We start from the raw sequence: 22431 nt of genomic DNA on the forward strand, positions 1-22431 counted from the left end.
TTGTATTTTTGAATTTTGAAAACCTCTGAATTTATTTACTTTTTCTATAATATAGAATGCTACTTTACTCTGTTTTTCTTATACAAAGAAGTGAGTTAATTGTCCAGTTGTATACTTATTCATTTAGGTTTTGATTATGGCAATTCTTTTTTTTTTCTTAACAATGACCATGGACACAAGATTTATGTTTATATTCTTTTTTTGTCTTTGAAAGACTGTAGAAGCAACTATCTCTATATTCCCGCTTCAGAAAATGACATTAAAACATGCCCTGGAGAGGTTGGCAAAGCAGAGGAATTAATTCAGCATGCCATCAGTTACATCAATGGCGGTTGCCAGTGCAGTGACTTAGAGTGAGTCACTGTGATTGTCTTTTCTAGACCCCACAAAACTGTGGAAGCAGTAATGACAGAATTGCTCCTGGGCCATCTCTTGTGTATTTTTGATGCAGCTATTAAAAAAAATGAAACTAAATAATCTGGACTGTTTCTTATAGCAGATTTGGCTGTAGATTTGACTTAAGTAAATTTATAGCTGTGTTACTTAATGGCAAAACCAGCCACTTGAAAAAATCCCAATTCTTACAGAAGAGAATGTGTTAACATGTATTTACAGTGGTCTGTTAAGATTAAATGAAAACATCTGTTTGTCAGATATTTACTGTAGTGGAATTAGAAGTAAAAATAGTGATGAACTCATGATCCATGTTTCCATTCTTGTTAAAAAAATGTTTTTAAACATTTCTAAAACATTTCTCATTTTGTCCACAATTTAAGAACTATGGATATTAAGAATGAGGAAGAGGTAAAATTGACTTTCCATTTTAAAGCTATTTATGAACTAGAGGCACACTCATTGATTAAATTTTCACAGAACTGGATCAGAATTCCATCATTTGAAAATTATGAAACATGAAGAAATGTCTTCCAGGGCTGATGCAGCTTGAATCTGGTGATCAGGTTGTGTTTAAAGTCTTACCAGTGAAACTATCCTTTTGGACTGGAGAACAGGAGAGATTCATACATGAGTGACCTACCATGTACAATTTTCTTTAACCATAAGGCTTTCTTGCATACCTGTCCCAAATTCCATCTTAAAGTGGTTTCAGGGTTTCAGCTTAATCAGAACATTGAGTCTACCTTGTCTTTCTTCATTCACTTACCTCCTACCCTAAACCTGTGATGTATATCTTTATGAAAGCCAAAGCAGCTCTTTCATTTTACCGTGACAGGCCTAAATTGGTTAAGAAGATCTGATTGCTTGTGTCTATGGTAGAGATGTTGCTAAATTGGATTGCTTGTGTCTATGGTAGAGATGTTCATGGGACAGGAAATTTGGACCCGAGGTCTGGTTTTGTTGGATGTCTAACTAGAATATGAGTCCTTTTTTTCTTCAGTCGTGGACACTGTATTCAGACAGACCAGCTGCTGAGATCTGAGCTGCCGTCAGGACTCCATTCGTGGTTTCTTGAAGCGTTATGTTATCGCAGAAATTTTCAGGAACAATGCACTGATGAAACAGCAGTTTTCAGTCATTTGTCATTTCTTTTTTCTAGCTGTTTATTATTACTGAAATAGATAGGGAAATATTTGCTATTTGTATGTAATTATTTTTCAGGATAAGTTATCTGTATGTATATTAACAACTGACCCTCGAGCACTCTCCAGGAGAGTCCGTTACATTTCTTGGTTCCGTGGGACTGAGTGAAGGGTGTACAATTCTCCCTGCATGGCCATATACATACCATGCTTAGGAGTGGAGTGGATGTGTGACCTGCAGGTATCAATAAGAATTTCTGATTGGTAGTGCTGTCACATGAACATCTACAGCACAGACTGACAGTGTATCTTGAGGGATACTTCAAAGTAATATATTTTCTTTCTTGGTTCTGTGAAGAACAGTCTATTGCAAGCTCAATTAATTTTCTCATTAAATGTCAGGAAAACTATCACTGGAATGAGGGAAGAGGAAAAGATTGCTATTTGCTTCTCTTCTGGTTGTGAAAGGAAGCATTGAGGTTTTGCAAATGCACAAATCTTTAGTGGGAGTCAGTGGAAGAGTCATCAGAAGGAGTGATTGTCTCCTGATACAAAGCATTTTAGGCTAAACTAAGAGAAATTATGTATTTCTTATAACCGGTTTTATTTCTTTCTTTTACTTCTTTCCCTTGTAGAATGCAGTTTTGCTTTACTGTATGAAAGAACCAATGTGATTACCTGGAAGTGCAAAATATGCAATGTGTGGTAACTTAAGGCTGGCATATTATGTTTCAGTATTGTTAAATTCATTGTTCAAATGTCAAGACTCTCCCCCAGAGTCATAAAAGTTTAACTTTTTAAAGATAAATTTAACTTTGTATTGGCTGAAGATAAAGTCAATGTTCTGAAGGTTTCTCTCTGCAACTACAAATCTATAAATTATTAATTTCCTAATGAGAATTACTTCTGAAATCTTAATTGGATCAACTGAAGCGACAACAAAAAAGCACAAAATTTTCTTAGCTTTGCAAACAAGTTACAACAGCTGATAACTGCTATTTCCAAAAGGGTATTAAATAGTTTCCTTAAATATTTGTTAATATTTGCTACATTGTGATAATCCAGTTACTGGCACAATGCCTTACTTACTATTTTGTATTTAGGGTGACCGGGGGCTACCTGGACTACCTGGACCCCATGGAGCAAAAGGCGATGGCCACAAAGGTGAAGCTGTAAGTACAATTCTAATTCTGTAATTTATGCTCTGAAAAAAAAAAAAAAAAATTACCATGTGATAACTCAATATTTAGTTACTCAACTAACTTCTCTTTCATCCTTTAGCTAATTTAAATATTTCATGGATATTTTGAAGTCCTTTCCTCTCCTAGATACAGTGCCAGTTCTATAGGCAGTTGGAACCAGATCTAAACTGTTGTCATTTCAGTATCATGAAAAGGATACCATGTAATTCCATAAAAATCTTCATGGTGGCTCATACATGTTTAATCTAATCACTGCTTTGAATTATTTGCCTTCCCTCTCTTTTCTTTACTGTTCTTTGTTCAAGATCTCCAATAACATCTGCTTGGCCAAATCTTGCAGCCTTCAATTTGTTGTTTTTTTAAGATTTCCCCCCTGCCCCTTGGTTTTCTGATGATTAGCTCCAGAGGGGGTTAATGCCTGAGTGGCACATTCCATTACAAGGGCATATCATCCTAAATTTCAGTCATCCAAAGCCACACAGACGTGTTCGACCAACCTTTCCCTAGAAAGTGAAACTACTGTTGCCATCCTTCAACCACCACACGTCAAACTTCCACTAGGACTATTTTCTTTATGTCTAATACAGCTTTATTTTGTACTACAGCCACAAAGACACTCCCAAATACACCAAGGTAGGACCTGAGTACTTCCAAATAAGTCATGGTTCAGCTCCAATTTCCTGTCATTCAAACTGATCCTGGGAAGATCGTTTGGGATCGGAATTAGTTCAGAGGGCGTTCACTTAGAATTCCTGGTGTAATGTCATGTATCTGACACATTTCACAGCAATTAGGGACACTAAACCAACTCAAGACTCGTTGGAGGGTCAGGGAGTGCCAGTAACAGACCCAGATCCATTAAACAGAGGACATGCAAACAAATGAAAATAACCTACTGTCATCCCAAATAAAAGTGAAAAGTGAATGCAAAGGCAATCACGAAGAAGACAGTGATGCAAACTGACGAACTGTTAGTAGGCCTTTAAATGCCTCATAGCAACTGAAGTTTTAAGCTTTACAAGTCAAGATATCTGTTTAAACTATATGAAAAACAAGTATAGAATCAGAGAGGTCAGTAGAAGCTGAAAACTTTTCATTTCTAATTAATCAAAGAATTCAAGAGAAGCTTGGTTTGGCAACCATTGATTAATAAAGCTATATAAATGCTGGTTGTAGTCTGCCCAGGCACAGGATGACAAACTTAGGTGTATGTGCTTCCTGCGTTTCTATTAGCGACTAGGCAAGGAAAAAACCAGCTTTGCTCTGCAGTAGTATTCCTGAAACCATGTCTATTCTAGGATTGCCATCTGCAACTGCCATGAGTCATGCCTCTCTGCAACTCAGTCTTGGGCTTCAGTAAAAGCTGGTTGTGTTTCTCCCTGCCACGTGACTACACATCCTTGAAATGTGTGAAGGTTTTGTTGTGGCGTAGCATGCATCTTTCCCCTTCTCGGGCTGCCTTTCCATGCCCCATGGTCTGGAAAGACCAACTTCATAAACCACTGGCAGACATGGACAAGGTTTACGTAGCTAAGTCTCTGTAGAATGATGGGGCAAAGCCATCTGCCCTATGAATGCTGAAAGGGGGACTGGGGAGGCCTCCAATGGTGTGAAGGGCAGCTGAATGGGCTGTGACGGATTGAGTGGGGAGTTCGGGAGAACAGAGTATCGAACACAAATACACCGAAGTATGTTAGGATTACCCAACCCCCAAATTTAGATGGGTTAGCTCTGGTATACCAGATATGTAATGTCTGCAGTGTATGAATCGTGGAGCAAGGTCTGCTTTCTCACTGGTTTCTCTAAGCTGAGAACAACTCTGTTGTTCTTAAATCAAGAGCTGGACGACTTTTCCACCACTCTGGTAGTTTTTTCAGGTTTCTACTTGGGACTGAGGATGACTGTTGCTCAGGAATGTGAAGAATTTGACACAATACAGCAAAACCAAAGAGATTAGTAGCTATTGTTGAAATTCTATTCTTTGTTGAAGAACACAATTACTCTTCCTTTAAGACAACTACTGCCATGCTTTATTCCTCTGCTGTATCAGGGACCTCCAGGACCAGCAGGCCCCCCAGGACCACCAGGCCCAAAAGGCGTGGGAGATGCTGGACCAAAGGTACGTGTACAGTAGTAGTACATGCATCTGACTAGTCGACAAGGTAGCCAAACATCTTCTGAAAAATGCGTTAGGTTACAATGGCATATATATGACAAAATGCTGCGATTTCATCTCCCGCTTTCCATTTCAGTTAGAAGAAAAGCTTGCGATAGACTTTTCTGCCATGATAGATACAAAACAGTTCTTGCTCTGTCCCCAGTTTTGATGCAAATCTGCAGGTTTTCTGTACGTCCAAAGACCCAGGATGTTTCTAGGTGCTGAAGTTTCCATGTGGAAGACAGAATACAACACAGGCAGAATATTGCATCATGATTATGCACTTCCTTTCTCCTACAGAAGTGCAAGGGCCGGTGCCTCAAAAAGCAAGGGGAAATGCTGGTTACGTGGAACTAGTGGGATATTTTTAAAGTTCCTAGACATTGATTCCTAAGAGAAGACTATAGACCTTTATCTAAAATTAATATTAGTTTCAAGGCAAAACTCAGCAGCACAAAAGAAAACCCAAACCAAAACTGATAAAGGGTTTAGAAATACAACACTGAAACACTTCCAAGTTTTTTTTCATGAAACACGGAATAGCTAAAGTGTTCTAAGCAGTATTTAATTCACCTAAAAAGTCACATTATAACTCCTATGTTATAACAAGTTGGAAAAAAAAGACTTAAGGCTAAAATCATTCAAGAAATTGCTTTAAAATATCCCACAGAGTGGTTTTATTAATGATTTCCTCATTACATATGTGAAATAGAAAACAGGCAGGAGAAAGCAAAATAAATACCGCCCAAACAACTTTTTTTCTGAAACAGAAGGAACTTTGAACTTCATTTCCCAGAACATGAGAATTCGCATTTAAAATAAACAACAATAACCTCTTACAAACATATCCACAATAAAGGAAAAACTGAAGGATATTCATCCTTAGAATGACCTGACCTCAGAATGACCATAGGGTGGCCTGACAATGGGATCTGGGAAACCTGGCTTTGTGCTCCTATTCTGAACTACCCCGTATCAATCAAGACATTTCACATGAAGTAATGCAAGGTCTAGCCCATTACACAAACTACTAAAGAACTGAAAGTAATTTCAATTATGTTATTCAGCACAAACTTACAGAAAATACATATGGCTAAACTAATTACATTTTTTGTATGAGATATAGAGATTTTTTTTTTAATAGAGATATCAGACTTGTTATAATACAGTTTTATAAGACGTTGTTCTTCGTACTACAGAAGAACATTTCATTAAAACCCTAGAATCTTGTGTAAAATTATTAAGGCAGACATTGGTAAAAAAGTAGCTTATGACTACAGAATGTCTAGGGTCATTGTTACATCTGGAATTCCCCCTTGCTTGCCAAATGCAGAACTCTGCAAAGTAGTGTTTCCCAAAGAAAAAGAGTTGGAAGGTCATGTCAGGTAATCAAACAAAATGATCTCCCACTGTGATGCCATGTTTGAAAGATTACAAACCCAAGAAATATACATGAGAATTTCAGTGAGAATATAGCGGTTAAGATTACAAACCCCAGCAGTATAAATGAAAATTTCAGTGAGAATATAGGGGTTTAATATAAAGAAATTTAAGTTAAATCTGAAATGGAAGTTAAAGATGTTTTGGGGTTGTTTTTTTTTTATGTGAAAGGAAACCTCTAGAATAATTTCAGTGAAATTTCTCACAACTAAGTTTTTAAAATCAACATTTGTGGTTGTGTTTCTGAAAAATATGACAAATATACAAGGTATACAAAAATGCACTTAGGAAAATCATAGTGTCTGGCTTGTATGAGAGATCAAAAAGTGGGTCACAAGTCCCTTTTGTTCTCGTAATCATTAATTCATGTAATTGCTGGAACAAGCAATTATTCAGCTGTATAATTATTAGGAAAGTTGCAACGCAGATCATGAATGATGGGAGTACAATATGGTATCATAAAATGCATTAGAGGGGAGGAGGTAAAAGTTGTACAGTAAAAGAAAACACATCCAGCTTTTGCAGTGGAGAACATGGAATCTAGTCTTTTTGTCACAGTTATTCTTAAACCACTCTAAGTCTTGTGATATTAATAATAACATATTTAATTAAATCATAGATTAGCTATTATAGTACTTACAGTTTTCACTTTCAACTCTAAGTGATGTAAATCATTGCCAATTGAAGTGAGTTGTTCATATTCCTTTGTAACGACATCAAATCCGTACTTGTCAGTCTCTTCTCCACCCATGAACAGCATAAGAAGTATTACCATCCCTCCAGATCTGGGGGCTGAGGTACCAGTAAAGGAGGTTTATTGCTAGTATCTTTTTGTGAAGGAATATGACCTGTGTTGTGTTAGTTGAACATTACCAATTAATAATAAATTTGGCATTCAGTCTGAATTTGACTGAGTAAAATAGGGGTGAGGCTCTTATAATTTAATAGTATTTGATTACAACAGGAAATAATATAATGGAATATCTAGTAATAGAAACTCTTATCCTAACTCATTATCTATAAAGAAGCCGGCAAAAGATTAGGCAAAGGCAAACTGATCAATTGTTATCACTATTCTCATGTCTTTTCTGACAATTTCAGGTCAGATCAGGGCTGTTGTGTAAATTAAAAGCATCTTCCTCATTTCCATCAAGTCATCTCCATCATCACAAAAATTGTCAGAATTAGGTAGCTTGATTCTAAGAACCAAATTGTGGAAAAACATGGATGTAAGGGAAAGGATCTGTGTTTTCCGGTTAGTAAAACAGGGCCTCCTGTGGTTTTGGGAGCTGGGTGTGATACAGCCAAAGGAGTAAGACCTCAGCATGTGCAGTCAGTCTAGTTCAGGCGGCCACACATACGCACTCCCGAGTCTTCTCGCGTGATGTGCATGGGTGTTTTAGGCTGGATCAGAAAGGTGCTGTTGAAGTGAATCTCCCAATGGACCCCTTTACTGTGCTTTGGGTTCTGGACCAAAAAGAGGTCTGAGTGGTCCCACAACACAGGAAATGGATTTCCTTCAGATGAAGCTACACTAAATGGTCTGATCTGGACGTGCTCTTAATGTACTTCTATCCCCAGCGAGCGATAAGTCCACAAGAGCAGACCAGACAGGTCTCCTCACCTTGCATACAGTGTAAATAAACATCAGGCTGCAAAATTCACTGCTATTGGACCTGTAGCACTATTTGTTGATGGACACGTAGAGTTAGAAGCTGCCTATCAAGCAGAGATTTCCACTCATAATAACCAGTTTTGGGGTAGATTCAGAATGCACCTTATCCATGGGTTATGGAAAAGTGGCATCTTGTTCTAGGAGGAGTTGTATTACAAAGAACCCTATAGAGTGGCTGTCTTTGCAAGTAACACAACACAATTAGGGCAAATCATGCTCGCATCAAATTTTGTATGAAAAGTTTTGCGTAGATCTTGAGGTTTGATTGTGTTGCAGTGTGATATTGCCCATCAAATCTGGCTGCTCACAGTAGTGCTTATCTAACAGTCTGTGTCAGAAAATTCAAGACATCAAGAGTTAAAAACATCTGACAAAAATTGAATTTGTATTTTTTACTTTAAAATAGGTAAGTTTCTTTTTTGTGATGGACCTAGATTCATGTGTTAATCCTATGGGGGAAAACACATATTGCTTCTATAAATGGTGAGCAGCTGTAGCTTGTGCACTGTCTGACCGTTGCACCAAAGCATGCTTTATCCCAACAGATAGTCACATCTGTGATTTAGTTCTTTGCATCCACACTAGACGTGATGTAGAGTACACTGGAAAAAAAGAAACAGTTTATAAACATCTCTTCTCCCTCCCTGATTTTTTGCTCCTGTTTGTTTATACAAAGTTTTGAAACCTTTGTCTCTACGTAACTTCCTGGTAGCAAAGGTGCCACAAGGAAAAACAATTCACTTGAATTGCAAGAATTCCCCCAGAACTTACTTCATAAAATGGACAGTCTTCTCTTTTTTCAAATAAAGTGTAAGTGCACTGGCTACCTCTCATCCCTTCCACATAAAAAATTAATATAAGAACAGCAACAATCTCTCCATATAAAAAAGAACATTTATTTGATAAAAGAGACTCATAAAATTACACACTAGTTAATTTGAAATTCCTTTGAGTATCATTATATAGGAATGTTCCACTCAGCTGAATCAGAGCTCTGTTCTCCCCACTTTCAGAAATGGCTCACATATGTGCACACTGCTAGATAGGAATTTTATGTATCAGAGGTCAAATTCACATGAAAACAAAACTGGAACATGTGGGATGCATTCAATCCTGGCAGCACCCTATTTTCTGTAGCATTAAAACAGAAGCACATAATGTCAGAATATAATAAAAAAATGATTTAAAAACACTGTTGCCAGCTAGGAGGTGGGTTACAGGCATTCAAAAGCAAGAGCCCAGCACTAGAAATAAAGCAAGCTTCATTCTCAGTAACTGGATAGCCAAAGGATTATTAAAACCCCCTAGCGTAGTCCCTAGTGCATGAACATTTGGGCTGGATCCAGTTGCAATATAAATAACTTTTTCAGCTTGGGCCCTGTCTACTTGAACTAAAATGTGGAAAGTAGAGATGCGATGTCTTTTTTTTTAATAAGTTTTTCTTACAAATGCCATTATATCCACTAGCTCTCACAGAAGAGAGTATTGCAGTGTCTGTTGTATGTTTGAGTATCAAATATACATGCCTCACAGTAAATGAGGTGTATATATTTGGAAGCCAAGATTTTTCAGGTGACCATTAGGTCATGTAATGAATTTTCTTGAACAAGTGGTATGGAACAGACATTGGAATCCCATACTTGACACTGTCTTGACTCAGCTCTTTATTTCTTGTTTCAGTGGTGTTTTTCTAGTTCACTCTTTTGCTGATGGTGACAAGCTTGTCTACAAGCACAATACAGGAAATAAATTAGACCTCATCAAAGAACAGTACTAATCCTTCTTGAAATGAATCCCCTGGAGGACAGTTTAGTGTCACACCTTAGAGAAAAGAACCGCTCCACTTTGCAGCTCATAAAGCAGAATGAAAGTCTTTTTCTCTAAGCCAAGAAATACAGAAACTTTGAGGATTACTATAAAGCTCTACAAAAGGGCTTTTCAGTGAGACATCTGGTATTAACTAAGCATGTGAGGCTAAAATTCCATCCTTCACCTGCAAGGACCCTGTGTAAGAATGTGTTACCCACAGGAGGAAGAGGCAGATGACTTCAAGTCACCCTTACACTCCTTTTGGTCAGGGCTGGTCTAAGAGCAGGTTGTAAGTCTGTTGGATACTGGACCATAATGGATCATTTACTTGTTTGGTAACCTCCCATTCAGCTTCCATCACAGCAACTTACAGGCCGGTTCACAGGCCACAGCAACCCAGGATCTCCTAAAAAAAGCCTTGTAATGCTCAGTCTTATCTGTATATCCACCTCTTAGCTTTGGCACCTCTGGCGGGTTTCAGAGGAAGGCTTGGGCAGGGATAGCTTTGGCTGCTCTGTGCAACTTCTGCTCGTGAAGACTTCTACAAACAGCTTAAGGTTGTATCATGGTTTGTGGGGACATAGAGCACCAATATTCCTTTGATATTAGATGGTACTAAATAGGAAGATGACTACATTTGCCTTGACTCTCAGTATTTCCTAGTAATACAACAATCTCAAGCTAATTGTAAGAAAATGCATTGCAGGAGGAATTGAGAAACCAAGCATGTTTTAAAAGATGAGGAATATCTACCATTCATCCCACTACTGCAGAGGGGCATTTCCCAGCGCCAGGTACCAGACTTAAGTGCTACAATCTTTAAGTACTAAAGATTGTAATATTTAAGAGTTTATAGCTAGAATTTGGAAAAGAAAAAAAAAAAAAGGCAAAATGTTCAAGGGCATTGCCAATATCTTGGCTCTCTGCATTAGCAGGGAAGGTGTGATATAAAAGCTGTGGGTCATCTGAAGAAGAACACTACTAAGGAGAGTAGCTCTCTTTTTATTTGCCTTTTCCAAACCAGACTAGATGAAAACAACAAACTCCCCTCTCTGATCAAATCTGAGGAAGAAATTTCCTCCAAAATGAATGTTGCAATCAGTTTAACCCAGTCAGCTTGACACACTAATTTAAAGCTAAGAGCATCCATGTACCATACCTATGTCCTGACTCAAATTGACCAGTCTCCAGTGCTTTGGAAGAAAGAGGAATTGAAAATAAATTCAGAAGCCAAATATTACATCAAGAAGGAAAGCATTATAAGCTCAACCTAAGCCTTAGCCTTTGGATAGAGAGTTCCCACCTCTCCAAATCCATCAAACCTGAGCATAGCTTCGGCCTTAATGTATTTACATAAATAACACATATGTCCGGACTTAGCATGAGAGTATCATAAGCATATATAAAAACCACAGATTGGAACGATCTGTTGCTAAAGATTGAACCTTGGGCATTTCACCTAAAAGTAATTGTTATAATGACTGCACGCATTCCTCCCAGAAAGGAAAGGAAGTCACTAAAAGATTCTGTACTTTGTTTCCTTCCTTTTTAATCAGTTGGATATGTTGTTTCTTTTCACCTGCCACAACTCACGTGTCAGCTGTGATTTGCGTGATTCGTACTTGCATCTCTCTTCTAGTTAGAATGCTCCCTCTGCAGGCACAGCCATTTCTACTGCTTTTCCGAATGCAAAAACAAGTATAATGGAGAGTTTTTATTACTTTTTGGTTTTATTTTATCAAGAGATAAAATTTCTTCTTGGCTCTGTAGTTAATATATTGGATGATCACTAGCTTATCAGAACACTTCTTTCTTTTGTGTTTGCCTGCACAGGCATGGGTTTAAGGGCATTTGGTAAACCTGATTCACAATCTTCTGCATCTGTAACTTATCTGTTATAGATTTCTTTTTTTTTTTCTTTCTTTCCAAACTAATGGGAGTTTTCTAGTGGTAACATGCTGAATGCATGCCTGTTCCCTCATTTGTACAATTGTGGACCGAGGAAAACAAAACTGCCTCTGATATCCCTGTACCTTCCCCCTGCCAGTGGTGTCCCCTGACCTCCATCTCCTTCGCTGGGCTTGTCTGCAGCAGAGGGGCAGCACCGGCTCAGCGTAACCCACGTTCCCCCTGCCCAGCCCGCTGCTGCCTGCCTGATGGTTAAGGGACGAGCCCCCTCTGGGTTTTTTTTCCCCGCTAAAAGGATAAATTGATCCTTTACCCAGCCTCCAGTTATCACCAAAACTGTCAAAAATTAACATGCTCAAGGCCTCCACATTTCTGAGTTTGGCTGAAATCAACTGATGAGTTGAAAATATACTAGGTGAAAAAAGAGGACTAACACAGACAAGCAGAAACCCAGGCAGAGTATCACTTAAGCCTCATTTCCTTAAGAAAGCAAGCTAAACATAAATGGATTAAGGCTTTTTAAGATAACAAAGAAAGGGCTGTTCTTTTTGTTCTTCTATATCAATGCTATTAAAATTCATTTAGTTTTCATAAACACAGTTTCACAGTTCTGGAAATTAAATGTCTCTAGTTTCAGAACAAGCATGGTATGAGTGACGGGCACCATCACTGATGTGTCCCACTAGTAAACTTGCTGTCTGTCCATCCTGGTAAGCCCCTACAGAACGTGATAGAAAAATGGTGTTGTTTCCAAATGAGTTTGCTTTTCTCTTTCTTCTGTAGCTGATAAGTTTGCAGGTTGCATCCTAACTCTGTTGGTGATTTTGATCCTGTGGAGCTTTGCTTGGGGAATAATGTTCTTCACCTAGAGCTTAAATAATGTGGGTGCCTGCATTTTGGCCTTTTTTTTTATATCTATCTGTAAAGCAACTGTTTATGTATATAACATTTGTTTGTTTTGCTTTTTAAACACAGTAGTTTAACTGACTGCTTGGTAAGTGGGTGAAAGACGTAACGGTTAATGGGTGATAAATTACTGACATTTCTGTGACTATTTTCAGGGAGACCGTGGAATGAGAGGCTATCCTGGGCCCCCGGGGCCACAGGGAAGCGGAACGGTTGGTCCCAAGGTTGGTATGATGCTGTGTTGAAGCTTTTGTGCTCTTTTGTGATGCTGGCTGCCAGACTCTGATCTCTCAGACACCGAAATATCTTCATCAGTTATTGATTTACATTGGTGCAACTGCATGAGATATCAAGCATAAAAACATGGGCACTGACCATACACTTCTGCCAACCAGATTAGGAAGGAATATTAACTGAATGAAAATTACATTTGCAGCTAAACTTTATGAGATTACAGCTGGAAATTGAACAGAACTATCAGGCTGATAAATTAGTTAAATGATGTATTACTTCTGTTTGTATCTATTCTGTTTCCCAGAGATTCTTCTGTGGTGGAAAATATGTTAAATGTGAATTTTATGTTTGCAATTTTTGCTCAATGAAATTGATTCCAATTAATTTCATTAGTAAAACCATTAGGAAAGAAACATGAAAGCAAAAAGTTAATTTTATAAGCAGCCAGCATGCAACATCTGGACAATTTTTTCCTCCCTCCACTAAAATGATTTATAATTTAAAAAGACATACTGGTAAGAAAATAAATTCAATGCACGCCTGGATTTCTTTATTATAGATGTATTCATCAATTATTTTTGCAAAGGCAATGAGGAGAGACATTGTGTATATTTCTCCCCTTTAAGTTAAAAATAGATCCACCTTTGTAACTTTTTCTGTGATTTCCTTAGCAGAGATTAACACAAGTTTCCACTGCTGTTTTGAATAAGCTAGTATCTGACTGGAGAAACAGTGCTATTACCAGCCTGTTACAGAAATGCAATGAGCACCAGAGCGTGAATATTTTCTCAGGCTGTATGTCTGACTTTGCCTTGCTTTCTGAAAGCTGTAGCAATTTCAGTATCTTGGTAAATCATACAGACACAGTCTGTTTAAAAAAAGTAAGTTTGGACTGAGAGTCAAAATCCTACACGTGTGACACTATGTGCTGCTTCCACAAAGCCTTTGAGAATGAAAAGTACGTTCTCTGCAGGGAAACAATCTTTTGTTTTCAAGGGTGAGGATCTGCTTGTAGCACCTAGTTCTTCAGATAAGCTATTCAGCACAGGGTTTTGTGTGAATCCCTGCTTATAAATATATAGATTAAATTAATAGATTAAATTGTGTATTTTTCACAAGAGATTGTGTCAAAGTTTGTGGGAAATTTTTTGCCTACACCGATAAGAATGATGACTTTTCAAACATCACTGGTATCTAGAAGTTAGATATTTAGAGCTATGTGCTTCTATTTAATGATGATCAAGTTTTGATATACTTCTGCCTAAATATTCAACATATGCAAAATGTGGGTAATTGACATATCACCGAATGAATTTCATTTACTGCATTGGAGCATGATTATTACTTATTATAAGACGGTAATCAGAAACCAAACCTGAACTCTACAGAAACTTGTGTGAAGCTTGGTCAAATTGCAAAAGCTTTATTCAACTAATAATAATGAAAAAAAAAAGGGGGGGGGGGAAATGAAACATTTAATTTTGATGTAATCAAAGGGATACGCTTCACTTTGTCACTTTGAAATGTTAGATTATCCTGCCTCCCAAGCACAAGGGCTTTCCTTGGCTTTGACTGTGTCAACACAAATCAGCAGGTGCTGCTTTGGCTTTTCTCCCTTCCCCTCCCACTTAGGATTTTCTGCATGACTGGTGCTCCCAGAGACTGTGGCACCACAGGGGCCTGGCATATATACCTGGTGCAGAAGAACTAGCTAACGTGCCTGGCAGATTTACATGCGCTGGGGTTTATTGCTCTGGTCCTTTGTGCCTCTACTATTGGCTGCCCTTGCGTGGAGCGATTGCACGAAGCTGTTGGATAAAGATGGTTTCTGTTGGTTTCTATGTGGGAAAAATGGGCAAATTTTATTAAGTTCTTTTCAGTTTAATTGTTCCTTTGCTTTCCTGGGAATTTCACAAAAATAATTACTAAGGCCCCCAGTGAGAAACCACAAACCAAAGAAGAATCAGAACCAGAGTCTTTGACAGGGTTTTACTTTTTGTTTGCAGTGACTTTGAGATTACTTCCTTAGTGTTATATAGAGGTTACCTCCTAATTCTTCTTTTTTTTCCCCCCACTGACTGTTAAAGGGTATTATGGGACAGAAGGGCTTGCCTGGTCCACCTGGCCCCCCTGGCGACAGCATACAAGGAAGCAAGGTAATGATATCTGTCCAGTTTCTTCTCAAAATTATCTCTTAAGGAGATTCACTGTCTGTTTTTCTCTTTGCCCCTGACTCATTTAACTCCTGCAAGTATTCATTGTATATTTAAGTTTCTTGTTCATGAGGTATGTATTATTTACTTTAACTGTTGAGTTTTCAGTACTGTTGGCACCTGATTGGTCTCCTATTATTCTTGTTGTTACAAATACATTTAACCTCGGGAAAAAAAAATCTTATCTGTGCCAGATCTTACTGATTTACTTTTAGAATTAAAGGATGCTCCAAAGAAAATATCCAGGCTTTTCTCAGGATGTCCTTGTAAAAGACAGTAACAGAGATCTACGGTGTCAAAATAAGTCAAACAACACATAGGAATATGAAAGAAATTAGCCAGTCTCCCACATACTCTTAGTCAGGTTTTTACTCACCCAGTTCCAGCGTTAACCACAACTTCTCTCCTTACAAGGAGAAACACAAACATGGTAATATTCTGAACATTCAAAGTTAATAAATTGCCCTGTCATAAATGTGTGGAAGAAATTTATTAAAACTGGAGGCGGTAGTGGAGAACCACCCAAGTTTCTCCTATTTCTCTTAAATCAGTGTGCTTAAAGTTGAACATATGGTTGAATATTGCCCTGGATCAGGAGGATTGTGCTAAGCTCTCCAACTCTAGGTTATCAAACCACCAGTGATTCAGTAAAAGGAGCACTGTTTTAGTTGGGTTAGGAACCCACTACACTGCTGTTGGCTGTAGACACTAAAACCATCAGGGAATTCATTGACAAAATAAGTTTTCATTGGAAAATAGTCTCATGCTGAAACAAACAAAAAAAATCATTAAAATGTACCTTGTTGGCAAAATGTTTCAGCGGAGAACCTTTCTTTGGTTCAGTGTGGAATTGCTTCATACAAGCTTTACCAGAAAAGCAGTGATTCCTTCTGATTTTTTGTTCAGTACTTGCTCTGGTTCCAGCTTCTATGTCTTCTATTTTTACATGTATGTTCAATCATTACCCTTTTTATCCTGTGGAGAGCCCTTCTTTTTTTCACTGTGAGGTGTTTCATAGCATAGAAACATACTTTACTGTGTTCTTTCTTTTATCCTTATTGTATAACTCTCCAACAGATGCTGATTTATCTCATCTCAGGATTTCCCTAGACAGAGATCTCTACACAGTTAGAGTCATGACTGTCTAGACCTTTGGTTCTGATCTGTTTGCAGTCTTCTTTTGTATTAACTGCTGTTGATAACCATGAAGCTATTATGTATTTTAATGTGAGGGCATAAGGAACTTCATATTTTCTTTTCTTCCTATGTTTTCTGAATCTCTAAAGGCTCTTTGCTCTATTCTTGTGCAAAATAGAAAAATTTCTGCCATCTCTGTATGGCTTTATATATAAAGCCATATAGTATGGCTTTATAGTATAGTATAGGAAAACTATTTCCTGCCTGGCTTTAATAGCCATTTCTGATGTGTTTCCAGAATCTAATACTTAGGGTATATCTTTGTTAATTCTATGGGTATGTGAGGTTATTTATAAAAGCACAATTGCCATTCTGAACACAAATGTTTCAGCAATCAAATGTATCTGATGATACATGAAAAAATATACAGTTTATATCATATTTTTTCTGTTCCTGAAGAAAGATAAAGGTTGGTCAAAATATATTTAGTGTGAGAGAGAGACACACACACGCACACATTTTTGGATGTTATTTTGGCACTGCTATGAATAAATATCTAAAGCATATTTTAGAAGTGTAGAGAACTCGGTTTCATCATGGAAGTTTTCCCGTGGAAGAACAAGGTCCACTGATACGCACTGTCAGACAAAGGTGTCTTCATAATGTAAGGATGTGGAATTTAGGGGTGTAGGAAAGTAACATGTGCCCTGGCTATGGAAGGTCTTTGTCTTTGGGTTTTAAAACAAAACTGTAATGATGTGGTGGATGAAACTCAGCTGGTGTTGTTTCTGTAGCATTCCATGAGTTGTGTAGGTACGGTCTTGTCATTCAAATTGTCTTCCTTTAAAAATTTCTTTTTAAAATTATGATATACATAGAGCTCCGTGTGCGTATGGTAAGAACAGAATGTCAAAAATGAGATGGTTTTCGAGTAACTTTATGTTGATAGCTACATTCATATGTCTTCTTTTTTTGTGCTTGGTTTCCTTTCAAAACCACAGTCTAGACATTCTCAGATCTGCCCTCAGTTCACAGAATGACATTTTTACATAGAAGTCTGCTTATTGATCAGTAATCTAGCAGGATATTAGGGTCAGGGATCCAAGGGTCTGCATTTTTACATGCATACCACTTTGGTTTTTATGATAAGACTGATGGTCAAGTTTGAATTTAATTATGTACGTGGATTGAACTTGCAAAGCAATAGGTATTTTTAAATGAATACAGCATACTTGTTAGTTTTTACTAAATGTTCAGTTATGGTATCTGTGATAAGTCCTTCTTATGATGATTGATTGCACAAGTAGAGGAAGCAGGATTTGGTTTTGCAGTTGATGTTTTAAGGGATAAAACTCACATGTGCCTGTGAGAAATGTCAGCTGTGCAGGTATGATTTTTTTTTAGAACAGTAGGTCTCATTCTGTTTTCATTGCCTGAACACCATCCTAACAATATCAATGGGCTGTAATAAATGGCAGCAATAAATCTATCGTTTTGTTGGATCCGACATTTATTATAAGTGAAGGACCGCTGGAATACACAGCATATCCTAATTCTGGTTCATATGTGTGTGCTCTGCAGATCTGCAAAGGTGTTAATCAGGAAACTGTGGTGACCCTAGTCAGGAAGGATAGTCAGTCCCAGTGGCAGACAGCAAGCGTTGAAACAAGCTGGCATGCTGTTTCACTGGGTTTAAAAGCATTAATAACCTACATGAAGGATGCAGGAAGCACAATCCTTCTAAAAAGTGACTGAAAGTAAATTAGATTAAATACGTACTGTGTGTTCCTACAACAGTGCAAAATAAATTGCCTTGTGCATCCCATTGCCTTAGGAATATTTCCTATTTGCAGGAATTTATTTTTTTTTTTTTTTTTTTTACTAGTGAGAAATCAGCTGTTTAATTTGGTGCATCAGTTTCTTTTCCAGCCTCCAGACTCTACATAACAGTGTCTGAATTTTTGCTGCTGTAAGAAATTGGGCAGAGGGGAAGGGGGGAAGTTCTGCTTACAGAGACAAGAGGATGCTGGTTAGGAGGTCAGTGACAGGTAGCCCCGATGTTGAGCAGAGCATTTTAGCGCCCTGAGCTGGGGCTAGTGGACCAAGAGTCTCCTACAGGTTGTGAAGGCAGTGGTCCAGTGGAGGTATGAAGGGTGGAGTGCAGTAGGTGCCTTTGCCTAGCACAGGGTAAGACCACAACGCGCCCATGTGCTCCCATCTCAGCAGGATCTCAGATAAATCTGGAATTTGGACAGGGAAAGCCACCCATGGATCATGACTCGTAGTATACTGCTTCTTCTAGGAGCTGAGTCCCATTGTCTAACTCCTGGTGAACTCCCAATCATGGGGGTCAGGAGGCTTGAGGAGGAGAAGGTTGACCTGGCTGTGCACCGTGCAGCTGCGTCTCCACCTGCAGAAATCCGTAAGCCCCTATCCAGCACCGCAGGAACGGCCAGTGGTCAGTCCTTCTGCACTAGTGTGCCTTTGGTGAAGGCTGGAGTCTTGATAAATTCGGAAACATTTCTGTATTTTGCTGCCCATTATGAGCAAAATAACCCCTTTAGGCCCATTTGCGAGCAGCTGTACAAGTATTAGTAAAAGAGGCTTTAGTGAGACTGTCTGAGGGCTCTTGGGTGAAAAATAGAAGTAACTAACTTTGTACTTGTATCTCATAGGCTGGGTTTGGTACAGGTGACGGCTGCTCCTGGTCTCATTGACATTCTCTGGAGCTGGTTTTGGTATCTGCACTGGGCATTGCTGTTATGTGAATTATGTATGTAGTGTGAATTATGATGAAGCATTTATGTACCAGGGAATACAATCACTTCTAGCTGTGTTTAAAATGTATGCAGCAGTTGATCTGAAAAAAAATAATATTTGTATTACCCTATTAAAGAAAGCAGGAAAGTTTCTGGAAGCCGGATGCTGGGAAGTATTTTCTGTATGTATTTTATAACAGCTGTGGTTTATAATGTGTTGTATGCCCACACTGCTAGCATGAACACGCTTTTCAAGTCTGTGTGCGTGTAGCAGGGCACGTATGACAATCATTATACACAAATTTGAACTTTGTAGCTGGACTGATAGAAAAAAAAAGCAGGAAGGCGTTCTGCTCTTCACGTTGTGAAAAGCAGAGATGTCTTTTTATTTACTTAAGATCAGAAAAACTAAGTCAACCCTGCAGAGATTCTGGGTGTGTATTTCTAGAGAACCTTTGTGTTGGACCTCGTTTTACTGCTTGTAGACTAGATGAATAACTGTCTGAGCCTCAGTGAGGTTACTTTTGACTTTCATCTGTTTCAGTGAAATTACAATATTTCATTCAATTAATCAGGAATAAATTCTTCATTATATACTTTTTAAAAACTTCACGTGTGTTCTGAATCATACCCAATTGCTTACTTCTCCAGCTTCAGACCAATTCTGTCATGAAAATTGTGTACTTTACTGCATAATACAAATATTTGGCTTTCTTTATGATGCAGAATGTTATAAAGTGAATAGATACAGCATGGATTTTACTTTAATTTTCAGTTAAGCTTACTTTCCATATTCTGTTCAGGGAGAAAAAGGAAATCAAGGTTTTCCTGGCCTAAAGGGATCAGTAGGAATTGGCCTTCCTGGACCAAAGGTAAATCCTAGGTTTGCGGTAAGGAAAAAAAGGTATTTTTTTCTTCCTTTATTAGTTATTTGGCGTGATAGGTCTTTGAAGGTAAATAGAAGGCAAAGACATTACACTATATAGCTATCAAGGTAAATGCTTACTACTTACCTTCAACTTTGGAGTCTGTGAAAATCCTAATTATCATTAAGGACCAGGCTCTGAAGTGGGATCTAGAATGAGGTCATAGCTGTTAGCAGGAGAATAATATTAGTCAAATTATGTATTCAGTTATCTTAGATATTTTTCAGGTATTACAAAATGTCCTTCTATTTACCTTTTTTTTTTTAATAATGATTGAACCCCACACTTGAATCTTTCCTTAATTAATAACTTCCTGGTTGATATAGAATTGTAAGAATTTCCTACACATACGTATTTCCATCTAACACTTCCAGGGATGGGGACTCCACAACTTCTCTGGGCAACCTGTTCCAGTGCCTCACCACTCTCAAAGTAAAGAATTTCTTCCTAATATCTAATCTAAATCTACCTTCTTCCAGTTTAAAACTGTTACCCCTCGTCCTATCACTACACTCCCTGATAAAGAGTCCCTCCCCATCTTTCCTGTAGGCCCCCTTTAAGTACTGGAAGGCGGCTCAAAGTGCTCAAAGCCAGGTTGGATGGGGCTTTGAGCAACCTGGTCTAGTGGAAGGTGTCCCTGCCCTTGGCAGGGGGGATGGAACTAGATGATCTGGGAACTCTAGTTCCTTCCAACTCTAACCATTCTATAATTCTATGATTCTATGACTAGGCTCTGACCCTAGTAAGACTTCAGTCCCCGCTGTAGTCACCGGAGGCAGGCAGTACCCTTTCAGAGCCCCAGGCATTTGTTGCCTGCAGTAATGATGTTCATGGTACTATGGTCTACGCTAGCTCACATTAGATAGCACTTTCTCGGACTTCTGTATTATTCAGGCTACTACAGCTTGGAGCTTTTATGCAGCAGTGAATATCAAGCTCTTTGACACAGATTCAAATTTCTGCCTCTGAATTCTATTTTCTCTCAGATGCCGAATGTTACATACTGTATTAATAATTGCAATGTTTTCACTGTTCTTCATATTCATCTTGTATCTTGACCAATCTTCGTAACCCAGTGCAAATCTCTCCAAATACTCACGATTTTTCTGTTTGCTCTTAATATAGCAGACTTACCACACATGAAAAGGAATGGTTTAGTTCAGTAGGAATTTCATACAAGTGCCAAATACCAAAGAGATCGGTTTTTAGTATATTTACGTGTAAGAGAGTAGCAGTACCACCGCAGTCAGTAGGTCATATTTGCTCTCCCTTATGCTGACATTAACTTTGATGAGGTTAGATTCAATTCATGGACAGGTAATGGAAAGTAATATCCTTCGCTAGATATTATGTTTCTGTGAAATACAATAGAAACTGTCTTCCAAGAGCTTACTTGGTGGAGACTGGTTTTCTTAACACTGTGGAGGAGCTACATACAATTTTCAGGTTTGAATAAGATCAGAATCGACTGAGAGAGTCAAAAGGGTTCCTTAAAATTGATAGCAATCACCACGGTGAACGCTGTAACACAGGAGGTATCTATGTGATTCCATTGGCTGGGTAATAATGAGGAATAATATAAAAATAGACAGTAATCTAGATAAATTTCTGAGGTTTAAAATTTTGAGTGAAATGTAAGGTGGTCAGTAATTTCCAGAGAGAAGTAAAAAACTGTCCTGCACAATCTCCTTCTTGAAGAGATGTCTAACTTAGAACCTGAATCTTTTGATAGTATGTTTCATACCTGCATTATGTGAAAACTGTCTCTTGAAATACCATAATGTTGAACCCTTTCTCTTTTTGGAAACCAAAAGGTCTAGTCAGTTGAGGAAAAAAGTGCAGAATTAGTACTAAATGTGAAACTATGTAATTTCCAATAGATGTAACGGTCCAAGCATGCCTTTTCCTCTGTTCCTTGCAAGCTCCCAATTTTTCCTGGGGGTTCTATACAAAGCTGGTGTGAATTTCAGTACAGTGGCTGACCTGAGGCAGTTACGTCTCTCCATAGCTCTGAATTGACATAGGTCCAGTATAAACGTTGTTTTATAGTTAAAGAAAATCAAAGAAGAGTAAAAAATTCTATATTCTCAAAATTTGCATAAAGATGTCTTTACACCTCGCTCCTGAATTAAGGTTAATTTTTCATAGAAATTTCTATAAGATGTTTTTCCTGCCCATCTTGCTTTCTCTTGAGAGCCTGCTTTCAGATGTTCGCTTCATAATACGTACACAATAAATCAGCAACAACAAAAAAAAGTCAGAAAATTTATCTTAAAAGCTCATTGAGCCATAATACCAGCTCTGGCTATCAAAAGAACTGGAGTTTCTGATTGTGTTTAATACAGTTGTTTTAAATTAGGGAGACTACGGAGATAAAGGTGATCCAGGAAGCAAAGGGGCCAAAGGAGAGATTGGAGACCCTGGACCTCCAGGACCAAAGGTAAAACACACTTGCATATTGCTTAATTTTAAACAGTAGAAATTAGACAAATTTGCCTTTTGTTAATTATCTCACTCTACGCATTT

General features: G+C 38.1%; 1 protein-coding gene across 1 annotated transcript in view; it reads left to right on the forward strand.

Annotated features, from left to right (window-relative positions):
• COL28A1 (collagen, type XXVIII, alpha 1) overlaps positions 1-22431 on the forward strand; it is a 67281-nt gene that overhangs the window by 39206 nt on the left and 5644 nt on the right. Inside the window, exons 23-28 of the mRNA XM_009895338.1 lie at positions 2642-2710; positions 4791-4859; positions 12792-12860; positions 14958-15026; positions 19783-19851; positions 22265-22345. Coding sequence (XP_009893640.1) covers positions 2642-2710; positions 4791-4859; positions 12792-12860; positions 14958-15026; positions 19783-19851; positions 22265-22345 — 426 coding nt within the window. The remainder of the gene's footprint in view (positions 1-2641; positions 2711-4790; positions 4860-12791; positions 12861-14957; positions 15027-19782; positions 19852-22264; positions 22346-22431) is intronic.

Source organism: Charadrius vociferus, unplaced genomic scaffold (genome assembly GCF_000708025.1).
Source record: "Charadrius vociferus isolate BGI_N301 unplaced genomic scaffold, ASM70802v2 scaffold31, whole genome shotgun sequence".
Taxonomy (NCBI): domain Eukaryota; kingdom Metazoa; phylum Chordata; class Aves; order Charadriiformes; family Charadriidae; genus Charadrius; species Charadrius vociferus.